We start from the raw sequence: 21,695 nt of genomic DNA on the forward strand, positions 1-21,695 counted from the left end.
AGGATTCCATGCCCAAACCCACCTGAGATAATTCCTCAAGGATTCCATGCCCAAACCCACCTGAGATAATTCCATGCCCAAACCCACCTGAGATAATTCCTCAAGAATTCCATGCCCAAACCCACCTGAGATAATTCCGTGCCCAAACCTACCTTAGATAATTCCTCAAGAATTCCATTCCCAAACCCACCTGAGATAACTCCATGCCCAAACCCACCTGAGATAATTCCTCAAGGATTCCATGCCCAAACCCACCTGAGATAATTCCTCAAGGATTCCATGCCCAAACCCACCTGAGATAATATTCCGTGCCCAAACCCCCTGAGATATTTCCTCAAGATTCCATGCCCAAACCCACCTGAGATAATTCCATGCCCAAACCCACCTGAGATAATCCCTCAGGATTCCATGCCCAAACCACCTGAATTAAATTCCTCAACAGGAATTCCATGCCCAAACCCACCTGAGATAATTCCTCAAGAATTCCATGCCCAAACCCACCTGAGATAATTCCTCAAGAATTCCATGCCCAAACCCACCTGAGATAATTCCGTGCCCAAACCCACCTGAGATAATTCCATGCCCAAACCCACCTGAGATAATTCCTCAAGGATTCCGTGCCCAAACCCACCTGAGATAATCCCTCAAGAATTCCGTGCCCAATCCCAGGTGGGGATTTTTGGGATGTTTGGGGTGTCCTAGGAAGAGTTTTTGGGGTGGAATGGAAAATCTGAGGGTGCTTTAGGATGAATTCCAGAATATTTTCCAGGAGATGTGGGGAAAGGAAATTGGGCACCAAGAAAAGCAGATTTTCTGGGAAGGAAAACCCAGCTTTCCTTGGAAATTGTGCACCAGGGATTTTCCCTGAAATTCCCAATTCCTGAGAAATTAGGCACAAGGAAAACCAATTTTTCTGGGAAATTTGGACACCAATAAAAGCGGATTTCCCTGGATTTCCCGGCTCTATATTTTTGGGGGGATTTTCTCGGGATCAGCTCCACTCTGGAGCTCCCAGGGATCGCTGAGGATTTGGGAATTCCGCAGGACGCCGTGAACTGGCTGGGTTACACCTACCTGTACATCCGGATGCTGCGCTCGCCCACCCTGTACGGGATCTCCCACGACGACCTGAAGGCCGACCCGCTCCTGGAGCAGCGGCGCCTCGACCTCGTCCACACCGCGGCCCTGATGCTCGACAAGAACAACCTGGTCAAGTACGACAAGAAAACCGGGAATTTCCAGGTGGGACGGCAAAAAAAAAAAATTTGGTGTTTTTAGTTTGGAGGGGAAAAAAAAAAAAATGGGGATTTGAAGGTGGGAGGTTCCTGAGGGTTTCTCCTGGCTGTTCCCGTTGTTCTCCTGGTTGTTTTTCTCCTCACCGTTTCTGTGGTTTCTCCCAGTGTTCTCCTGGCCATTCCCGTGGTTTATCCTGATTGTTCCCATGGTTTATCCTGATTGTTCCCATGGTTTATCCTGATTGTTCCCATGGTTTATCCTGATTTGTTCCCGTGGTTTATCCTGATTGTTCCCGTGGTTTATCCTGATTGTTCCCATGGTTTATCCTGATTGTTCCCATGGTTTCTCCCAAGACGTTCCCATGGTTTATCCTGACTGTTCCGGTGGTTTGTCCTGACTGTTCCCGTGGTTTATCCCAGCCATTCCGGTGGTTTATCCCAGACATTCCCACGGTTTATCCTGACTGTTCCCGTGGTTTATCCCAGCCATTCCGGTGGTTTATCCTGACTGTTCCCGTGGTTTATCCCAGCCATTCCGGTGGTTTATCTGTAGGTTTATCCTGGCCATTCCCATGGTTTATCCTGACTGTTCTTGTTGGCTTATCCCAGCCATTCCCGTGGTTTATCCCAGCTGTTCCCGTGGTTTATCCCAGCCATTCTCACTGTTCTCCTGGCCATTTTTCTCCCCACCATTCCCGTGGTTTATCCCGGCTGTTCCCGTGGTTTATCCCAACTGTTCCCATGGTTTATCCCGACTGTTCCCGTGGTTTATCCGGACTGTTCCCGTGGTTTATCCCGGCTGTTCCCGTGGTTTATCCCGACTGTTCCCGTGGTTTATCCGGATTGTTCCCGTGGTTTATCCCGGCTGTTCCCGTGGTTTCTCCCAGACGTTCCCATGGTTTATCCCGGCCGTTCCTGTGGTTTATCCCGATTGTTCCCGTGGTTTATCCCGATTGTTCCCGTGGTTTATCCCAACTGTTCCCGTGGTTTATCCCGGCTGTCCCGGCAGGTGACGGAGCTGGGCCGCATCGCCAGCCATTACTACATCACCAACGAGACGGTGCAGACGTACAACCAGCTGCTGAAACCCACCCTGAGCGAGATCGAGCTCTTCCGCGTCTTCTCCCTGTCCTCGGAGTTCCGCAACATCACCGTGCGCGAGGTGCGGGAGCGGGCAGCGCCCAACAGCCAACAGCCAACACCCAACAGCCAACATCAAACACCCAACAGCCAACACCCAACAGCCAACATCAAACACCCAACAGCCAACACCCAACAGCCAGCACCCAACAGCCAACAGCCAACACCCAACAGCCAACATCCAACACCCAACAGCCAACACTCAACGCCCAACAGCCAACAGCCAACACCCAACAGCCAACACCCAACAGCCAGCACCCAACAACAGCCAACAGCCATCATCCAACAACACCCAACAGCCAGCACTCAATGCCCAACACCCAACAGCCATCATCCAACAACAGCCAACACCCAACCCCACCCAACTACCATCACCCATCAACTGCCATTGATTAACAGCCCAACAGCCATCACTCAACAGCACCCATTGCTCAACACCCAACATCAAACAGCCATCACCCAACAGCCATCAACCATCACCCAACAACCATCACCCAACAACCATCACCCAACAGCCATGACCCATCACCCAACAGCACCCAACAGCACCCAAGAGCCATCACCCATCACTCAACACCCAACAACACCCAACAGCCATCACCCAACAACACCCATTGCTCAACACCCAACATCAAACAACCATCACCCAACAACCATCACCCAACAGCACTCAAGAGTCCTCACCCATCCCTGTTTTCCCCAGGAGGAGAAGCTGGAGCTGCAGAAGCTTCTGGAGCGAGTCCCGATCCCGGTGAAGGAGAGCATCGAGGAGCCCAGTGCCAAGGTGAGCCCTGCCGGGAATTCCTGCTGGGAATTCTGCTCCTTTCCCTCTCTGGGATGTCCTGGGTGGGGCTGGGAAGCTCAGAGAGATCCAGGAGATCCGTGGGATTGGGGGAGGATGGAAAGGGAGGTGGGAGATGGGAATTGGGTGGCAGGAAAAGCAGATTTTTTGGGATATTTGGGACCAGGGAATGGAAATTTCCTTGGAAATTTGGAAACATGAAGAGCAGTTTTGTCAGGAATTTGGAGCCAGGGAAAGCAGCTTTCATGGAAAATTAGGAGTCAGGAAAAGGAGGTTTCTTTGGGAATTTGGAGCCAGGGAAAGCAGCTCTTTTGGGAAATTGGGGAAAAGGAGGTTTCCTTGGGAATTAAGCTCCAGGTGGTTTTTCCATCGCCGTTCCCAGATCAACGTCCTGCTCCAGGCCTTCATCTCGCAGCTGAAGCTGGAGGGGTTCGCCCTCATGGCCGACATGGTCTACGTCACCCAGGTGAGCCAGGAATTCCCTCAGAATTCCCAGTGGGGTTGGGATGGAGTTCCCAGAGCAGCTGGAACCCCTGGAGGTGTCCAAGGCCAGGTTGGAGCCACCTGGGACAGTGGAAAATGTCCCAACCCATGGTGGGACCAGATGAGCTTTAAGGTTCCTTCTAACCCAAACCATTCCATGGTTCCATGTGGAGATTCAGGTGGGATTTTGGGAAGGAATTTTTCCCTGTGGGGGCCTGGGATGGAGTTCCCAGAGGAGCTGGGACCCCTGGAAGTGTCCAAGGCCAGGTTGGAGCCACCTGGGACAGTGGAAAATGTCCCAACCCATGGTGGGACCAGATGAGCTTTAGGGTTCCTTCTAACCCAAACCATTCCATGGTTCCATGTGGAGATTCAGGTGGGATTTTGGGAAGAAATATTGGATGAGGAGATGAAGAGCTGTGGCTGGCCCACCCCTGGGAATGTCCAAGGCCAGGTTGGAGCCACCTGGGACAGTGGAAAATGTCCCAACCCATGGTGGAACTTTAAGGTTCCTTCTAACCCAAACCATTCCATGGTTCCATGTGGAGATTCAGGTGGGATTTTGGGAAGGAATTTTTCCCTGTTGGGCCTGGGATGGAGTTCCCAGAGCAGTTGGGACCCCTGGAAGTGTCCAAGGCCAGGTTGGAGCCACCTGGGACAGTGGAAAATGTCCCAACCCATGGTGGAGCTTTGAGGTTCCTTCCTTCCTTCCTTTGAGCTTGACGAACTTTAAGGTTCCTTCCAACCCAAACCATTCCATGGTTCCATGTGGAGATTTAGGTGGGATTTTGGGAAGAAATATTGGATGAGGAGATGAAGAGCTGTGGCTGGCCCACCCCTGGGAATGTCCAAGGCCAGGTTGGAGCCACCTGGGACAGCGGAAAATGTCCCAGCCCATGGTGGGACCAGATGAGCTTTAGGGTTCCTTCCAACCCAAGCCATTCCATGGTTCCATGTGGAGATTCAGGTGGGATTTTGGGAAGAAATATTGGATGAGGAGATGAAGAGCTGTGGCTGGCCCACCTTTGGAAATGTCCAAGGCCAGGTTGGAGCCACCTGGGACAGTGGAAAATGTCCCAACCCATGGTGGAGCTTTGAGGTTCCTTCCAACCCAAACCATTCCATGGTTCCATGTGGAGATTTAGGTGGGATTTTGGGAAGGAATTTTTCCCTGTTGGGCCTGGGATGGAGTTCCCAGAGGAGCTGGGATCCCTGGAGGTGTCCAAGGCCAGGTTGGAGCCACCTGGGACAGTGGAAAATGTCCCAACCCATGGTGGAGCTTGATGAGCTTTAGGGTTCCTTCCAACCCAAACCATTCCATGGTTCCATGTGGAGATTCAGGTGGGATTTTGGGAAGAAATATTGGATGAGGAGCTGGGATGGAATTCCCAGAAGAGCTGTGGCTGGCCCACCCCTGGGAATGTCCAAGGCCAGGTTGGAGCCACCTGGGACAGTGGAAAATGTCCCAACCCATGGTGGAGCTTTAAGGTTCCTTCCAACCCAAACGATTCCATGGTTCCATGTGGAGATTCAGGTGGGATTTTGGGAAGGAATTTTTCCCTGTTGGGCCTGGGATGGAGTTCCCAGAGGAGCTGGAACCCCTGGAGGTTTCCAAGGCCAACTCTGTGCGATGGCACCGGTTGTGGTGGCACCAATGGGATTTTTGGGTCATTCCCACCCCAAAATGGATGGGAATTTGGGGAAACGCCCAGGATGTGACCCCAAAACCCTTCCCTGGCCCCACAGTCGGCCGGGAGGTTGATGAGAGCCATCTTTGAGATCGTCCTGAACCGCGGCTGGGCCCAGCTCACCGACAAGACCCTCAACCTCTGCAAGATGATCGACAAGCGCATGTGAGTGCTGATCCCGCAGAATTCCCCCCAAAAATTCCACCCAAAAAATTCCTGCGGTTCCCTGAGCCCCCGGGGTGTCCCCACAGGTGGCAGTCCATGTGTCCCCTGCGCCAGTTCAAGAAGCTGCCCGAGGAGGTGGTGAAGAAGATCGAGAAGAAGAATTTCCCCTTCGAGCGCCTCTACGACCTCAACCACAACGAGATCGGTGCTGGAATGAGGGGGAATCACCCAAAACGGGCACGGGGAGGGGGTTTGGGGTTGTGGTATGGGAAAAATCCCCTGAAATCTGGGTTCAAATCTCCAAAATTCAGGTTAAAATCTCCAAAATTCAGGTTAAAATCTCCAAAATTCAGGTTAAAATCTCCAAAATTTGGGCTAAAATCCCCCAAGTCCAGACTGGGGAGGGGTTTGGGATTGTGGCATGGGAAAATTCCCCTGAAATCTGGGTTAAAATCTCCAAAATTCAGGCTAAAATCCCCCAAATCAGGGATGGGGAAGGGTTTGGGGTTGTGGTATGTGAAAATCCCCCAAATCTGGGTTAAAATCTCCAAAATTCAGGTTAAAATCTCCAAAATTCAGGCTAAAATCCTCCAAATCTGGGCTGGGGAGGGGTTTGGGATTGTGGCATGGGAAAATCCCTGAAATCTGGGTTCAAATCCCCTGAATTCAGGTTAAAATCTCCAAAATTCAGGCTAAAATCCCTCAAATCGGGGATGGAAAGGGTTTGGGATTGTGGCATGAGAAAATCCCTGAAATCTGGGTTCAAATCTCCAAAATTCAGGCTAAAATCCCCCAAATCGGGGATGGGGAGGGGTTTGGGATTGTGGCATGAGAAAATCCCTGAAATCTGGGTTCAAATCCCCTGAATTCAGGTTAAAATCTCCAAAATTCAGGTTAAAATCTCCAAAATTTGGGCTAAAATCCCCCAAGTCCAGGCTGGGGAGGGCTTTGGGGTTGTGGTATGGGAAAATCCCTGAAATCTGGGTTAAAATCCCCAAAATTCAGGTTAAAATCTCCAAAATTCGGGCTAAAATCCCCCAAGTCCAGGCTGGGGAGGGGGCTGGGATTGTGGTATGAGAAAATCCCTGAAATCTGGGTTAAAATGCCCTGAATTCAGGTTAAAATCTCCAAAATTTGGGCTAAAATCCCCCAAGTCCAGGCTGGGGAGGGCTTTGGGGTTGTGGTATGGGAAAATCCCTGAAATCTGGGTTAAAATCCCCTGAATTCAGGTTAAAATCTCCAAAATTCAGGCTAAAATCCCCCAAATCAGGGATGGGGAAGGGTTTGGGGTTGTGGTATGTGAAAAATCCCTGAAATCTGGGTTCAAATCCCCTGAATTCAAGTTAAAATCTCCAAAATTCGGGCTAAAATCCCCCAAGTCCAGGCTGGGGAGGGGTTTGGGGTTGTGGCATTGGAAAATCCCCCAAATCCGGGTTCAAATCCCCCAAATCCTGGTTTAGATGGGATTTTGAGAAAAAAAAATCTTTGTTATGAGGGTGGGGAATTTCTCCAGGAATTTCCCCTCAGAAATTGGGGAATTTTCATCAGAAATGGGGGAATTTTTCCAGGATTTTCCCTCAGAAATGGAGAATCCCTATAGGATTTTCCCTCAGAAATTGGGGAATTTCCTTTAGAAATGGAGGGATTTCCCTCAGAAATTGGGGAATTTCTCCAGCATTTTCCCTCAGAAATGGGAAGTTTTCCCTCAGAAATGGGAGATTTTTCCTCAGAAATTTGGAAATTTCCTTCAGAAATGGGGGGATTTCACTCTCATAAAGGGGGGGATTTCCCTCAGAAATTGGGGAATTTCTCCAGGATATCCCCTCAGAAATTGGAGGTTTTCCCTCAAAAATGGGATATTTTCCCTCAGAAATTTGGAAATTTCCTTCAGAAATGGGGGGATTTTACTCATAAAAGGAGGAATTTCCTTCAGAAAATTGGGGAATTTCTCCAGGATATCCCCTCAGAAATGGGGAAATTCCTCCATGGTTTTCCCTCAGAAATTGGAGGTTTCCCCTTAAAAATTGTAGGTTTTCCCTCAAAAATGGGACATTTTCCCTCAGAAACTGGGAAATTTCCTTCAGAAATTGGGGAATTTCTCCATGATATCCCCTCAGAAATTGGGGGTTTCCCCTCAGAAATTGGAAATTTTCTCTCAGAAATGGGAGATTTTCCCTCAGAAATGGGAAGTTTTCTCTCAGAAATGGGAGATTTTCCCTCAGAAATTTGGTCATTTCCTTCAGAAATGGGGGGATTTCCCTCAGAAATTGGGGAATTTCTCCAGGATATCCCCTCGGAAATGGAGCAATTCCTCCATGATTTTCCCTCAGAAATTGGAGGTTTCCCCTTAAAAATTGGTGGTTTTCCCTCAAAAATGGGAGATTTTCCCTCAGAAATTGGAAGTTTTCTCTCAGAAATGGGGGATTTTTCCTCAGAAATTTGGAAATTTCCTTCAGAAATGAGGGGATTTCACTCTCATAAATGGAGGGATTTCTCTCAGAAATGGCGGAATTTCTCCAGCATTTTCCCTCAGAAATTGGAGGTTTTCCCTCAAAAATGGGAGATTTTCCCTCAGAAATTGGGAAATTTCCTTCAGTTTTACTCATAAAAGGAGGAATTTCCTTCAGAAAATTGGGGAATTTCTCCAGGATATCCCCTCAGAAATGGGGAAATTCCTCCATGATTTTCCCTCAGAAATTGGAGGTTTCCCCTTAAAAATTGGTGGTTTTCCCTCAAAAATGGGAGATTTTCCCTCAGAAATTTGGAAATTTCCTTCAGAAATGGGGGGATTTCACTCTCATAAAGGGGGGGATTTCACTCTCATAAATGGGGAATTTCCCTCAGGAATTGGGGAATTTCTCCCGGATATCCCCTCAGAAATGGGGAAACTCCTGCATGATTTTCCCTCAGAAATGGGAAGTTTTCTCTCAGAAATGGGGGATTTTTCCTCAGAAATTTGGAAATTTCCTTCAGAAATGAGGGGATTTCACTCTCATAAATGGGGGAATTTCCTTCAGAAAATTGGGGAATTTCTCCAGGATATCCCCTCAGAAATGGGGAAATTCCTCCATGATTTTCCCTCAGAAATTGGAGGTTTCCCCTTAAAAATTGGAGGTTTTCCCTCAAAAATGGGAGATTTTCCCTCAGAAATTTGGAAATTTCCTTCAGAAATGGGAGAATTTTACTCATAAAAGGAGGAATTTCCTTCAGAAAATTGGGGAATTTCTCCAGGATATCCTCTCAGAAATGGGGAAATTCCTCCATGATTTTCCCTCAGAAATTGGAGGTTTCCCCTTAAAAATTGGAGATTTTCCCTCAGAAATTTCCTTCAGAAATGAGGGGATTTCACTCTCATAAATGGGGGAATTTCCTTCAGAAAATTGGGGAATTTCTCCAGGATATCCCCTCAGAAATGGGGAAATTCCTCCATGATTTTCCCTCAGAAATTGGAGGTTTCCCCTCAAAAATTGGAGGTTTTCCCTCAGAAATGGGAGATTTTCCCTCAGAAATTGGGAAATTTCCTTCAGAAATGGGAGAATTTTACTCATAAAAGGAGGAATTTCCTTCAGAAATTGGGGAATTTCTCCAGGATATTCCCTCAGAAATTGGAGGTTTCCCCTCAGAAATTGGAAATTTTCTCTCAGAAATGGGAGATTTTCCCTCAGAAATTGGAAGTTTTCTCTCAGAAATGGGAGATTTTCCCTCAGAAATTTGGAAATTTCCTTCAGAAATGGGGGGATTTCACTCTGATAAATGGGGGAATTTCCCTCAGAAATTGAGGAATTTCTCCAGGAATTTCCCTGGTTGTCTGGTCCAGCCGCAGAGGCCTCACCCTCCGAATCCCGCTCTTTTTGGGATCCACCCTGACCCCATCCCTTTTTATTTTTTTTCCCCCTCACAGGGGAGCTGATCCGGATGCCGAAAATGGGGAAAACCATCCATAAATACGTGCACCTGTTCCCCAAGCTGGAGCTGTCCGTGCACCTGCAGCCCATCACGCGCTCCACGCTCAAGGTGGAGCTCACCATCGCGCCCGACTTCCAGTGGGACGAGAAGGTGGGAAAAGTGGGATTTGGGGTGGGAAAAGCGGGATTTGGGGTGGGAAAAGTGGGATTTGGGGTGGGAAAAGTGGGATTGGGGGGGGAAAAAGGGGGATTGGGGGTGGGAAAAGTGGGTTATGGGGTGAGAAAAGTGGGTTATGGGGTGGGAAAAGTGGGTTATGGGGTGGGAAAAGTGGGATTTGGGTGGGAAAAGGGGGATTTGGGTGGGAAAAGTGGGATTTGGGGTGGGAAAAGCGGGATTTGGGGTGAGAAAAGTGGGATTTAGGGTGAGAAAAGTGGATTTGGGTGAGAAAAGTGGGTTATGGGGTGGGAAAAGTGGGATTTGGGGTGGGAAAAGTGGGTTATGGGGTGGGAAAAGTGGGTTATGGGGTGGGAAAAGTGGGATTTGGGGTGGGAAAAGTGGGATTTGGGGTGGGAAAAGTGGGATTTGGGGTGGGAAAAGTGGGTTATGGGGTGGGAAAAGTGGGATTTGGGGTGGGAAAAGTGGGTTATGGGGTGGGAAAAGTGGGATTTGGGGTGGGAAAAGGGGGTTTTGGGGGGGGGAAAAGGGGGATTTGGGGTGGGAAAAGGGGGGTTTGGGGTGGGAAAAGTGGGATTTGGGCGGGAAAAGTGGGTTTTGGGGGGGGAAAAGTGGGATTTGGGGTGGGAAAGGTGGGTTATGGGGTGGGAAAAGTGGGTTATGGGGTGGGAAAAGTGGGTTATGGGGTGGGAAAAGTGGGTTATGGGGTGGGAAAAGTGGGTTATTGGGGTGGGAAAAGTGGGATTTGGGGCGGGAAAAGTGGGATTTGGGGCGGGAAAAGTGGGATTTGGGGCGGGAAAAGTGGGATTTGGGGTGGGAAAAGTGGGATTTGGGGCGGGAAAAGTGGGATTTGGGGCGGGAAAAGTGGGATTTGGGGCGGGAAAAGTGGGTTATGGGGTGGGAAAAGTGGGTTATGGGGTGGGAAAAGTGGGATATGGGGTGAGAAAAGGGGGATTTGGGGTGGGGAAAAGGGAGGATTTGGGGGGGAAAAGGGGGTTTTGGGGTGGGAAAAGTGGGAATTTGGGGTGGGAAAAGGGGATTTGGGGTGGGAAAAGTGGGAATTTGGGGTCGGAAAATTGGGATTTGGGGTGGGAAAAAGGGGGATTTGGGGTGGGAAAAGGGGGATTTGGGGCGGGAAAAGTGGGATTTGGGGCGGGAAAAGTGGGATTTGGGGTGGGAAAAGTGGGATTTGGGGCGGGAAAAGTGGGTTATGGGGTGAGGAGGTGGAAATTGTGAGGGGGAATGTGAAGGAAAATGTGAGGGAAAATGGGGATTTTGGGGCTGGGATGTGGAAATCATGAGGGGAAAATGATCTGATTGGGAGGAAAAATGGCATTTTTGGGGTTGGGATGTGGAAATCCTGAGGGAAAATGGGGGATTCTGGGGCTGGGATGTGGAAATCATGAGGGGAAAATGATCTGATTGGGAGGAAAAATGGGGTTTATGGGGTTGGGATGTGGAAATCATGAGGGGAAAATGCCCTGATTTGGGGGAATAATGGGATTTATTGGGTTGGGGTGTGGAAATCCTGAGGGAAAAAGGGGAATTCTGGGGGTGGGGATGGAAATTGTGAGGGAAAATGGGGAATATTGAGGCTGGGATGTGGAAATCATGAGGGGAAAATGCCCTGATTTGGAGGCAATAATGGGATTTATTGGGTTGGGGTGTAGAAATTGTGAGAGGAAATGGGGAATTGTGAGGTTGGGATGTGGAAATCCTGAGGGAAATTGTGAGGGAAAATGGGGAATTCTGAGGGTGGAGATGGAAATTGTGAGGGGAAATGGGGGATTTTGGGAAGGGGTGAATGGAGGGGGGAAATCTGAGGGAAAAAGGGGAATTCTGGGGGTGGGGATGGAAATTGTGAGGGAAAAGTGAGGCTGGGATGTGGAAATCATGAGGGGAAAATGCCTAGATTGAGGGGGAAAATGGGATTTACGGGGCAGGATTGTGAAAATCATCATTGTGATAATGCCCTGATTGTGCAAAACCAGAAAATCTGGGATGAAAAGGAGCCATTTTGTGGACGGAACACTTGGAATTGTGAGGGTTGGGACAGGGAATTTGAGAATTTCCTTTTTTTTTTTTTTCCAGGTTCACGGCTCCTCCGAAGCCTTCTGGATCCTGGTGGAGGACGTGGACAGCGAGGTGATCCTGCACCACGAATATTTCCTGCTCAAGGCCAAATATGCCCAGGACGAGCACCTGGTGACATTTTTTGTGCCCGTCTTCGAGCCCCTGCCCCCTCAGTATTTCATCCGGGTGGTGTCCGACCGCTGGCTCTGTGAGTGCCCCTTTTCCTGGGTTTATTCCTGCTTTTATTTCTGTTTTTTTCTGCTTTTATTCCTGGGTTTTTCCTGCTTTTTCTGCCGTTTTTTCTTGGGATTTATTCCTGTTTTTTCCTGGGCTTTATTTCTGTTTTTTCCTGGGCTTTATTTCTGTTTTTTCCTGGGGTTTATTCTGGGTTTTATCCTGGATTTTCCTGGTTTTTTTTATCCCTTCTCCCAGAGCTTTGGGATCTGTTTTTTATTCCCTTCTTCCAGAAATTTGGAGTCTGTTTTTTATCCCTATTTCCAAACCTTTGGAATCTGGTTTTTTTCCCTATTACCAAATCTTTGGAGTCTGTTTTTTATCCTTTTTCCCAAACCTTTGGAATTCTGAATTTATCCCTCCTCTTAAACCTTTGCAATCTGTTTTTTATCCCTATTCTCAAATCATTTAAATCTGGTTTTTTCCCTATTCCCAGAGCTTTGGAATTCCAAGTTTATCCCCTATCCCAAACCTTTGGAATCTGTTTTTTTATCCCTATTTCCAAACGTTTGCAATGTCTTTTTTATCCCTATTCCCAAACCTTTGGAATCTGGTTTTTTTTTCCTATTCCCAAACCTTTGGAATCTGGTTTTTTTCCCTATTCCCAAATCTTTGGAGTCTGTTTTTTATCCTTTTTCCCAAACCTTTGGAATCTGTTTTTTTTTCCCTATTCCCAAACCTTTGGAATCTGTTTTTTTTTCCCCATTACCAAACCTTTGGAATCTGAGTTTTATCTCTATTCCCAAACCTTTGCAATCTGTTTTTTATCCCTATTCCCAAATCACTGAAATCTGGTTTTTTCCCTATTCCCAGAGCTTTGGAATTCCAAGTTTATCCCCTATCCCAAACCTTTGGAATCTGGGTTTTTTCCCTATTCCCAAACTTTTGCAATCTGGTTTTTTATCCCTATTCCCAAACCTTTGGAATCTGTTTTTATCTCTATTCCCAAACCTTTGGAATCTGGTTTTTTCCCTATTCCCAAACCTTTGGAATCTGGGTTTTTTTCCCTATTCCCAAACTTTTGCAATCTGTTTTTTTATCCCTATTCCTAGAGCTTTGGAATTCCAAGTTTATCCCCTATCCCAAACCTTTGGAATCTGGGTTTTTTCCCTATTCTCAAACTTTTGCAATCTGGTTTTTTATCCCTATTCCCAAACCTTTGCAATCTGTTTTTTATCCCTATTCCCAAATCACTGAAATCTGGTTTTTTCCCTATTCCCAGAGCTTTGGAATTCCAAGTTTATCCCCTATCCCAAACTTTTGCAATCTGTTTTTTATCTCTATTCCCAAACCTTTGGAATTCCGGGTTTGTCCCCTCACCCAAACCTCCACCATCCATTTCCCATCCCCTTCCCCTCTTTCCAACCTCACCCCCATGGCAAATCCCAGACCCCCCCCTGGATCCACCCACATGGAAAATTCCAGGAATTCTTTCCCTCCTCCTCCAGCCTGTGAGACCCAGCTCCCCGTTTCCTTCCGGCACCTGATCCTTCCGGAGAAATACCCGCCGCCCACGGAGCTGCTGGACCTGCAGCCGCTGCCGGTGTCGGCGCTGCGCAACAGCGCCTTCGAGAGCCTCTACCAGGACAAGTTCCCCTTCTTCAACCCCATCCAGACTCAAGGTGGCGCTTCCAGGCCCTCATCCCACCAGGGTTTCCCAGGATTTGGTGGTTTTGGCTGGAAGTTTTTGGGGAAATGGGGAATTGCAGTGGGGGTTGGGGGTTTTTGATGGGGACAGCGGGTTCTGGGGGTTGTTGTTGGTCCTGCTGCTTGTTCCATATGGATTTTCCTCACTCCCTGAGTTTTGGGGTCTGTGGGTGATTCGCTATTCCAAATGTTGGGATCTGTGGTTAATCCTGTATTCCCAGAGTTTTGGGATCCATGGTTTCACCTATTCCCAAAGTTTTCAGATCCGTGGTTTATCCTCTCCTAGACTTTTAGGATCTGTTGTTTATTCTGTCCCAGAGTTTTGGGATCTGTGGTTTATCACCTCTCCCACAATTTTGGGACTGTGGTTTATCCCCTGTCCCAGAGTATTTGGTCTGTGTTTCATCCCCTCTCCCAGAGTTTTGGGATCCATGGTTTATCCCCTCTCCCAGAGTTTTGGGATCCATGGTTTATCCCCTCTCCCAGAGTTTTGGGATCTGTGGATTATCCCCTCTCCCAAATTTTTGGGATCTGTGGTTTATCCCCTGTCCCAGAGTATTTGGTCTGTGTTTTATCCCCTCTCCCAGAGTTTTGGGATCCATGGTTTATCCTGTATTCCCAAAGATTTTGGATGTGTGGTTTATCCTGTCCCAGAATTTTTGGATCTGTGGTTTATCCCCGTTCCCAGACTTTTGGGATCCATGGTTTATCCCTGCTCCCAGAATTTTGGGATCCATGGTTTATCCACTCTCTCAGAGTTCTGGGATCTGCAATTATTCCCTCTCCCAAAATTTTGGGATCCGTGGTTTGTCTCTGTTCCCAGAGTTTTGGGATCCATGGTTTATTCCCTCTCCCACAGTTTTGGGATCCATGGTTTATCCCCTCTCCCACAGTTTTGGGATCTATCGATTATCCCCTATTCCCAGAGTTTTGGGATCCGTGGTTTATCCCCTCTCCCAGAGTTTTGGGATCTGTGGTTTATCCCCTCTCCCACAGTTTTGGGATCTATGGTTTATCCCCTCTCCCAAATTTTTGGGATCCGTGGTTTATCCCCTCTCCCAGAGTTTTGGGATCTATGGTTTATCCCCTCTCCCACAGTTTTGGGATCTATGGTTTATCCCCTCTCCCAAATTTTTGGGATCTGTGGTTTATACCCTGTCCCAGAGCATTGGGTCTGTGCTTTATCCCCTCTCCCACAGTTTTGGGATCCGTGGATGATTCATTATTCCCAGTTTTGGGATCTATGGATTATCCCCTATCCCCAGAGTTTTCAGACCTGTGGTTTATCCTGTCCCAAAGTTTTGGCTCCATGGATTATCCCCTCTCCCAAAATTTTGTGATCAGTGATTTAGATCTAGATGATAAAGACATTCCCCAGATCTCCTCCCCCCTTTTGGCTGGATCCTCACCCCCATTCCCAAATTTTTTTTTTTGTTTTCCCAGTGTTCAACACGGTGTACACAGTTTTGGGATCTGTGGATTATCCCCTCTCCCAAATTTTTGGGATCTGTGGTTTATACCCTGTCCCAGAGCATTGGGTCTGTGCTTCATCCCCTCTCCCACAGTTTTGGGATCCGTGGATGATTCATTATTCCCAGTTTTGGGATCTATGGATTATCCCCTATTCCCAGAGTTTTCAGACCTGTGGTTTATCCTGTCCCAAAGTTTTGGCTCCATGGATTATCCCCTCTCCCAAAATTTCGCGATCAGTGCTTTATCCCTAAAGACATTCCCCAGATCTCCTCCCCCCTTTTGGCTGGATCCTCACCCCCATTCCCAAATTTTTTTTTTGTTTTCCCAGTGTTCAACACGGTGTACACAGTTTTGGGATCTGTGGATTATCCCTATCCCAAGTTTTGGGATCCATTGGTTTAATACCCTGTCCCAGAGCATTGGGCCTGTGCTTTATCCCCTCTCCCACAGTTTTGGGATCTGTGGATGATTCATTATTCCCAGTTTTGGGATCCGTGGATGATTCATTATTCCCAGTTTTGGGATCTATGGATTATCCCCTATCCCCAGAGTTTTCAGACCTGTGGTTTATCCTGTCCCAAAGTTTTGGCTCCATGGATTATCCCCTCTCCCAAAATTGTCCATGGTATCCTTTCCCAAAATTTTGTGATCAGTGATTTAGATCTAGATGATAAAGACATTCCCCAGATCTCCTCCCCCCTTTTGGCTGGATCCTCACCCCCATTCCCAAATTTTTTTTGTTTTTTCCCAGTGTTCAACACGGTGTACAACAGCGACGACAACGTCTTCGTGGGCGCGCCCACGGGCAGCGGCAAAACCATCTGCGCCGAGTTCGCCATCCTGCGCATGCTCCTGCAGAACTCCGAGGGCCGCTGCGTCTACATCACCCCCATGGAGGCCCTGGCCGAGCAGGTGGGCACCAGGGATGCCCTGGAGAAGGGAATTCGGGAATTCTCCCACCTTCACCCCGCGGTTCTTCGGGATCCGCTCGGGGTTTGCCCGTCCGGGGCCGGGTGACCACCGGAGGGGGGGGATTTGGGAATTGCTTCAGCCTGGGGCGAGTTTGGAGGGGATTGTCCAGGTTTGAGGGGAATTTGGTGGGAATTACCCCAGTTGGAGAGGAATTTGGAGAGGAATTTGGAGGGAATCAAATTTGAGGGGAATTCGATGGGAACTGCACAAATTTGGTGGGAATTGCCCCATTTTGAGAGGAATTTAGAGGGAAATTTGAGGGAATTGCCCCAGTTTGAGGGAAACATGAGAGGAACCTGGTGGGAGTTGCCCAAATTTGGTGGGAATTGCCTCATTTTGAGGGGAATTTGGAGGGAATTGCCCAGTTTTGAGGGGAATTGCCCCAATTTATAGGGAATTGCCCCAATTTTGGGATAAGACTGGTCCGGTGGGAATTCCCTAGGAATTTGGCAGGAATTGCCTGAGTTTGAGGGGAATTTGGTGGGAATTACCCCAATTTGAGAGGAATTTGGAGAGGAATTTGGAGGAATTTGGAGGGAATCAAATTTGAGGGGAATTCAATGGAAACTGCACCAGTTTGGTGGGAATTGCCCATTTTGAGAGGAATTTGAGGGAATTGCCTAAGTTTGAGGGAATTGCCTCAGTTTGAGGAATTGCCCCAATTTGAGGGAAACATGAGAGGAACCTGGTGGGAGTTGCCCAAATTTGGTGGGAATTGCCCAGTTTTGAGGGGAATTTGGAGGGAATTGCTCAAATTTGAGGGGAATTTGATGGGAACACACAATTTTGGGATAAGACTGGTCCAGTGGGAATTCCTCAGGAATTTGGCAGGAATTGCCTGAGTTTGAGGGGAATTTGGTGGGAATTGCCCCAATTTTGGGATAAGACTGTTCCGGTGGGAATTCCTCAGGAATTTCACAGGAATTGCCCCAGTTTGAGAAGACTTTCGAGGGAATTGCCCCATTTTGAGGGGAATTTGTTGGGAACGGCCCCAGTTGGAGAGGAATTGGGTAGGAATTGCCCCAGTTTGAGGAGAACACCACCACTCCTGTGTGGGTGAATTCCTGTGAAATTTGGTGGGAATTGTCCAAGTTTGAGGGAAACTTGAGAAGAATTTGGTGAGAATTGCCCCATTTCAAAGGGAATTTGCTGGGAATTGTCCCAGTTGGGTGTGGGAATTTCAATTTGAGAGGAATTTGGTGGGAATCACCCCCATTTTGGGGATGACACCACCTCCTGTATAAATTCTGGATAAACCCATTGGGAACCTCCCGGATTCGAAGCCAATCCCCGTTCCCCCAGGTTTTCATGGATTGGTACGAGAAGTTCCAGGAGCGCCTCAACAAGAAGGTGGTGCTGCTGACGGGGGAGACCAGCACGGACCTGAAGCTGCTGGGCAAAGGGAACATCATCATCAGCACCCCGGAGAAGTGGGACATCCTCTCGCGCCGCTGGAAGCAGCGCAAGAACGTGCAGAACGTCAACCTGTTCATCGTGGATGAAGTGCACCTGATCGGGGGCGAGAACGGGGTGAGAGCCCTGGCTCTGGGGTGGGCCTGGGTCCAGCCTGGGGTGGGAGGTTCCCAGTGGGGTTTGGAGTTGGTTTGGAGAAGGTTTGGGATTGATCTGGTGGGATGGGAGGGTCAGAAGGGGTTTCCATGGGGGGTCCTGGATGGATCTCAGCCAGGAGCACTCCTGATCCTGCTCCTGATCCTATTCCCGATCCCACTCTTGATCCTGCTTCTGATCCAGGTCCTGATCCCATTTCTGATCCTTATCCTGCTCCCGTTCCTGATCCCATTCCTGATCTTGTTCCTGATCCCACTCTTGATCCTGCTTCTGATCCAGGTCCTGATCCCATTTCTGATCCTTATCCTGATCCTGCTCCTGATCCCATTCCATGATTCCCACTCTGGTATCCTGCTTCCAATCCAGTTCTGATCCTATTTTATGATCTTATCCTGATCCCTTCCAATCCCATTCCTGATCTTCTGTATCCATTCCCACTCTGTGATCTGCTCTCTGATCCCAATCCACTGATCCCATTTTCCCGATCCCATTTCATGATCCTTGCCTCCTCATTCCCACTCCTGCTTCATCTTGTTCTGCTCAGGTGCTCAGGAGGGGTTTCCATGGTTCTCCTGACACTGATCCCATTCCCAATCCCATTTTCCCAGCCTTCTGGAGGTGATTCTCAGATCATTCCCATTCCTTCAATCCCATTTATCCCCCTCAGCCCGTGCTGGAGGTGATCTGCTCATGGGGATCCATTTCCTAGATCCCTTCCCAATCCCATTTATTCCCCTCAGCCCTTGCTGGAGGTGATCTGCTCACAGATCCCATTCCCAATCCCATTCCTGATCCCGTTTTCCCCCACAACCCATGCTGACGATTATCTGCTCACGGATCCCATTCCCCATCCCATTCCCAGTCCCATTCCTGATCCCATTTATCCCCCTCAGCCCTTGCTGGAGGTGATCTGCTCATCAGAAGGGGTTTCCATGGGTTCTCCTGACCTGATCCCATTCCTAATCCCATTCCTGATCCTATTTTTCCCCTACAGCCCGTGCTGGAGGTGATCTGCTCGAGCATGTGCTACATCAGGAGGGGTTTCCATGGGTTCTCCTGACCTGATCCCATTCCCAGTCCCATTTTTCCCCACAGCCCATGCTGGAGATTATCTGCTCACAGATCCCATTCCCAATCCCATTCCCAATCCCATTCCTGATCCTATTTTTCCCCCACAGCCCGTGCTGGAGGTGATCTGCTCACGGATCCCATTCCCAATCCCATTTTTTCCCCCACAGCCCGTGCTGGAGGTGATCTGCTCACAGATCCCATTCCCAATCCCATTCCTGATCCCATTTTTCCCCCACAGCCCGTGTTGGAGGTGATCTGCTCATCAGGAGAGATTTCCATGGGTTCTCCTGACCCGATCCCCTTCCCAATCCCATTCCCAATCCCATTCCCAATCCCATTTTTCCCCCACAACCCATGCTGACGATTATCTGCTCATGGATCCCATTCCCAATCCCATTCCCAATCCCATTTTTCCCCCACAGCCCGTGCTGGAGGTGATCTGCTCATGGATCCCATTCCCAATCCCATTCCCAATCCCATTCCTGATCCCATTTTTCCCCCACAGCCCGTGCTGGAGGTGATCTGCTCATGGATCCCATTCCCAATCCCATTCCCAATCCCATTCCCAATCCCATTTTTTCCCCCACAGCCCGTGCTGGAGGTGATCTGCTCATCAGGAGGGGTTTCCATGGGTTCTCCTGACCTGATCCCATTCCCAATCCCATTCCCAATCCCATTTTTCCCCCACAGCTCGTGCTGGAGGTGATCTGCTCACAGATCCCATTCCCAATCCCATTCCTGATCCCATTTATCCCCACAGCCCGTGCTGGAGGTGATCTGCTCACACATGTGCTATATCAGGAGGGGTTTCCATGGATTGTCCTGGCTGGATCTCATCCTGATCCCATTCCCAATCCCATTTTTCCCCCACAGCCCGTGCTGGAGGTGATCTGCTCATGGATCCCATTCCCAATCCCATTCCCAATCCCATTTTTCCCCCACAGCCCGTGCTGGAGGTGATCTGCTCGCGCATGCGCTACATCTCGTCGCAGATCGAGCGGCCGATCCGCATCGTGGCGCTGAGCTCGTCGCTGTCCAACGCCAAGGACGTGGCGCACTGGCTGGGCTGCAGCGCCACGGCCACCTTCAACTTCCACCCCAACGTGCGCCCCGTGCCCCTGGAGCTGCACATCCAGGTGGGGACGGGACTCTCGGGAAAATCCCTTGGGATCGTTGGGAATTCTTGGCCATGACCCATTTGGGTTGTTGGGAATTCTTGGCCATGATCCATTGGGGGATGTTGGGAATTCTTGGCTATAATCCCTTGGGATCGTTGGGAATTCTTGGCCATGATCCATTGGGATTGTTGGTCATTCTTGGCCATGATCCATTGGGATTGTTGGTAATTCTTGGCCATAATCCTTTGGGATCGTTGGGAATCCTTGGCCATGATCCATTGGGACTGTTGGTCATTCTTGGCCATGATCCATTGGGGTTGTTGGGAATTCTTGGCCATAATCCCTTGGGATCGTTGGGAATTCTTGGCCATGATCCATTGGGATCGTTGGTTATTCTTGGCCATGATCCATTGGGATTGTTGGTAATTCTTGGCCATGATCCATTGGGATCGTTGGTTATTCTTGGCCATGATCCATTGGGATCGTTGGGAATTCTTGGCCATAATCCATTGGGATTGTTGGTAGTCCTTGGCCATGACCCATTTGGGTTGTTGGGAATTCTTGGCTATAATTCCTTGGGATTGTTGGTCATTCTTGGCCATGATCCATTGGGATTGTTGGTTATTCTTGGCCATGATCCATTGGGATTGTTGGTCATTCTTGGCCAATCAATTCTTGGTCATGATCCATTGGGATTGTTGGTCATTCTTGGCCATAATCCATTGGGATCGTTGGGTATTCTTGGCCATGATCCCTTGGGATTGTTGGTCATTCTTTGGCCATGTTCCCTTGGGATTGTTGGTCATTCTTGGCCATGATCCATTGGGATCGTTGGGAATCCTTGGCCATGATCCATTGGGATTGTTGGTCATTCTTGGCCATGATCCATTGGGATTGTTGGTTATTCTTGGCCATGATCCATTGGGATCGTTGGTTATTCTTGGCCATGATCCATTGGGATTGTTGGTCATTCTTGGCCATGATCCATTGGGATTGAGATTGGCATTGGCCACTGATCACCAATCCAAGGATCAATCATTTCCATGCCGGAATTACGCGAATTTTCCAGCGTTTCCCACCAGCTTGGCGGGGAATCCTTGGTGATCCACCTGGCTTTGGGGTTTTTGGCAGGGCTTCAACATCAGCCACACGCAGACGCGGCTGCTGTCCATGGCCAAGCCCGTGTACCACGCCGTGATGAAGCACTCGCCCAAAAAACCCGTCCTGGTCTTCGTCCCGTCCCGCAAACAGACCCGGCTCACGGCCATCAACATCCTGACCACCTGCGCCTCCGACGTCCAGCGCCACAGGTGGCACCTGGGGGACACCTGGGGACACCACGGGATGGGCGGTGGGGCTGGAGAACGTCCAGGGATGGGGAATTGCTGAGGGAGATGGGAGACACCTGGAGGACACCATAGAGCTGCATGGGGACACCTGGAGACACCACGGGATGGGCGGTGGGGCTGGAGAACGTCCAGGGATGGGGAATTGCTGAGGGATCTGGGATGGGTTATGGGGTTGGAGAACATCTGTGGTGGGGAATTCCTGAGGAAGATGGGAAGGGGGACACCTGGAGGACACCACGGAGCTGCTGGGCACACCTGGAGACACCACAGGATGGGCGGTGGGGCTGGAGAACGTCCAGGGATGGGGAATTGCTGAGGGAGATGGGAACAAGGACACCTGGAGGACACCATAGAGCTGCATGGGGACACCTGGAGACACCACGGGATGGGCGGTGGGGCTGGAGAACTGGAGAACGTCCAGGGTTGGGATATGGGGTTGGAGGTGGAGATGGGGAATCCCTGAGGGATCTGGGATGGGTTGTGGAGTTGGAGAACATCTGTGATGGGGAATTCCTGAGGAAGATGGGAACAAGGACACCTGGAGGACACCATAGAGCTGCATGGGGACACCTGGGGACACCACGGGATGGGCGGTG

General features: G+C 49.3%; 1 protein-coding gene across 2 annotated transcripts in view; it reads left to right on the forward strand.

Annotated features, from left to right (window-relative positions):
- Nucleotides 1–21,695, forward strand: part of SNRNP200 (small nuclear ribonucleoprotein U5 subunit 200) — a 75,189-nt gene that overhangs the window by 37,306 nt on the left and 16,188 nt on the right. For both annotated transcript variants that reach the window (XM_064731029.1, XM_064731028.1), the window contains exons 21-33: nucleotides 1,045–1,242; nucleotides 2,245–2,397; nucleotides 3,079–3,159; nucleotides 3,560–3,643; nucleotides 5,407–5,513; nucleotides 5,600–5,718; nucleotides 9,415–9,569; nucleotides 11,685–11,874; nucleotides 13,349–13,522; nucleotides 15,772–15,932; nucleotides 17,295–17,522; nucleotides 19,577–19,768; nucleotides 20,882–21,060. In XM_064731029.1, coding sequence (XP_064587099.1) covers nucleotides 1,045–1,242; nucleotides 2,245–2,397; nucleotides 3,079–3,159; nucleotides 3,560–3,643; nucleotides 5,407–5,513; nucleotides 5,600–5,718; nucleotides 9,415–9,569; nucleotides 11,685–11,874; nucleotides 13,349–13,522; nucleotides 15,772–15,932; nucleotides 17,295–17,522; nucleotides 19,577–19,768; nucleotides 20,882–21,060 — 2,021 coding nt within the window. The remainder of the gene's footprint in view (nucleotides 1–1,044; nucleotides 1,243–2,244; nucleotides 2,398–3,078; nucleotides 3,160–3,559; nucleotides 3,644–5,406; nucleotides 5,514–5,599; nucleotides 5,719–9,414; nucleotides 9,570–11,684; nucleotides 11,875–13,348; nucleotides 13,523–15,771; nucleotides 15,933–17,294; nucleotides 17,523–19,576; nucleotides 19,769–20,881; nucleotides 21,061–21,695) is intronic.

The sequence above is a fragment of the Zonotrichia leucophrys genome, chromosome 22 (genome assembly GCF_028769735.1).
Source record: "Zonotrichia leucophrys gambelii isolate GWCS_2022_RI chromosome 22, RI_Zleu_2.0, whole genome shotgun sequence".
In the NCBI taxonomy this organism is placed as follows: domain Eukaryota; kingdom Metazoa; phylum Chordata; class Aves; order Passeriformes; family Passerellidae; genus Zonotrichia; species Zonotrichia leucophrys.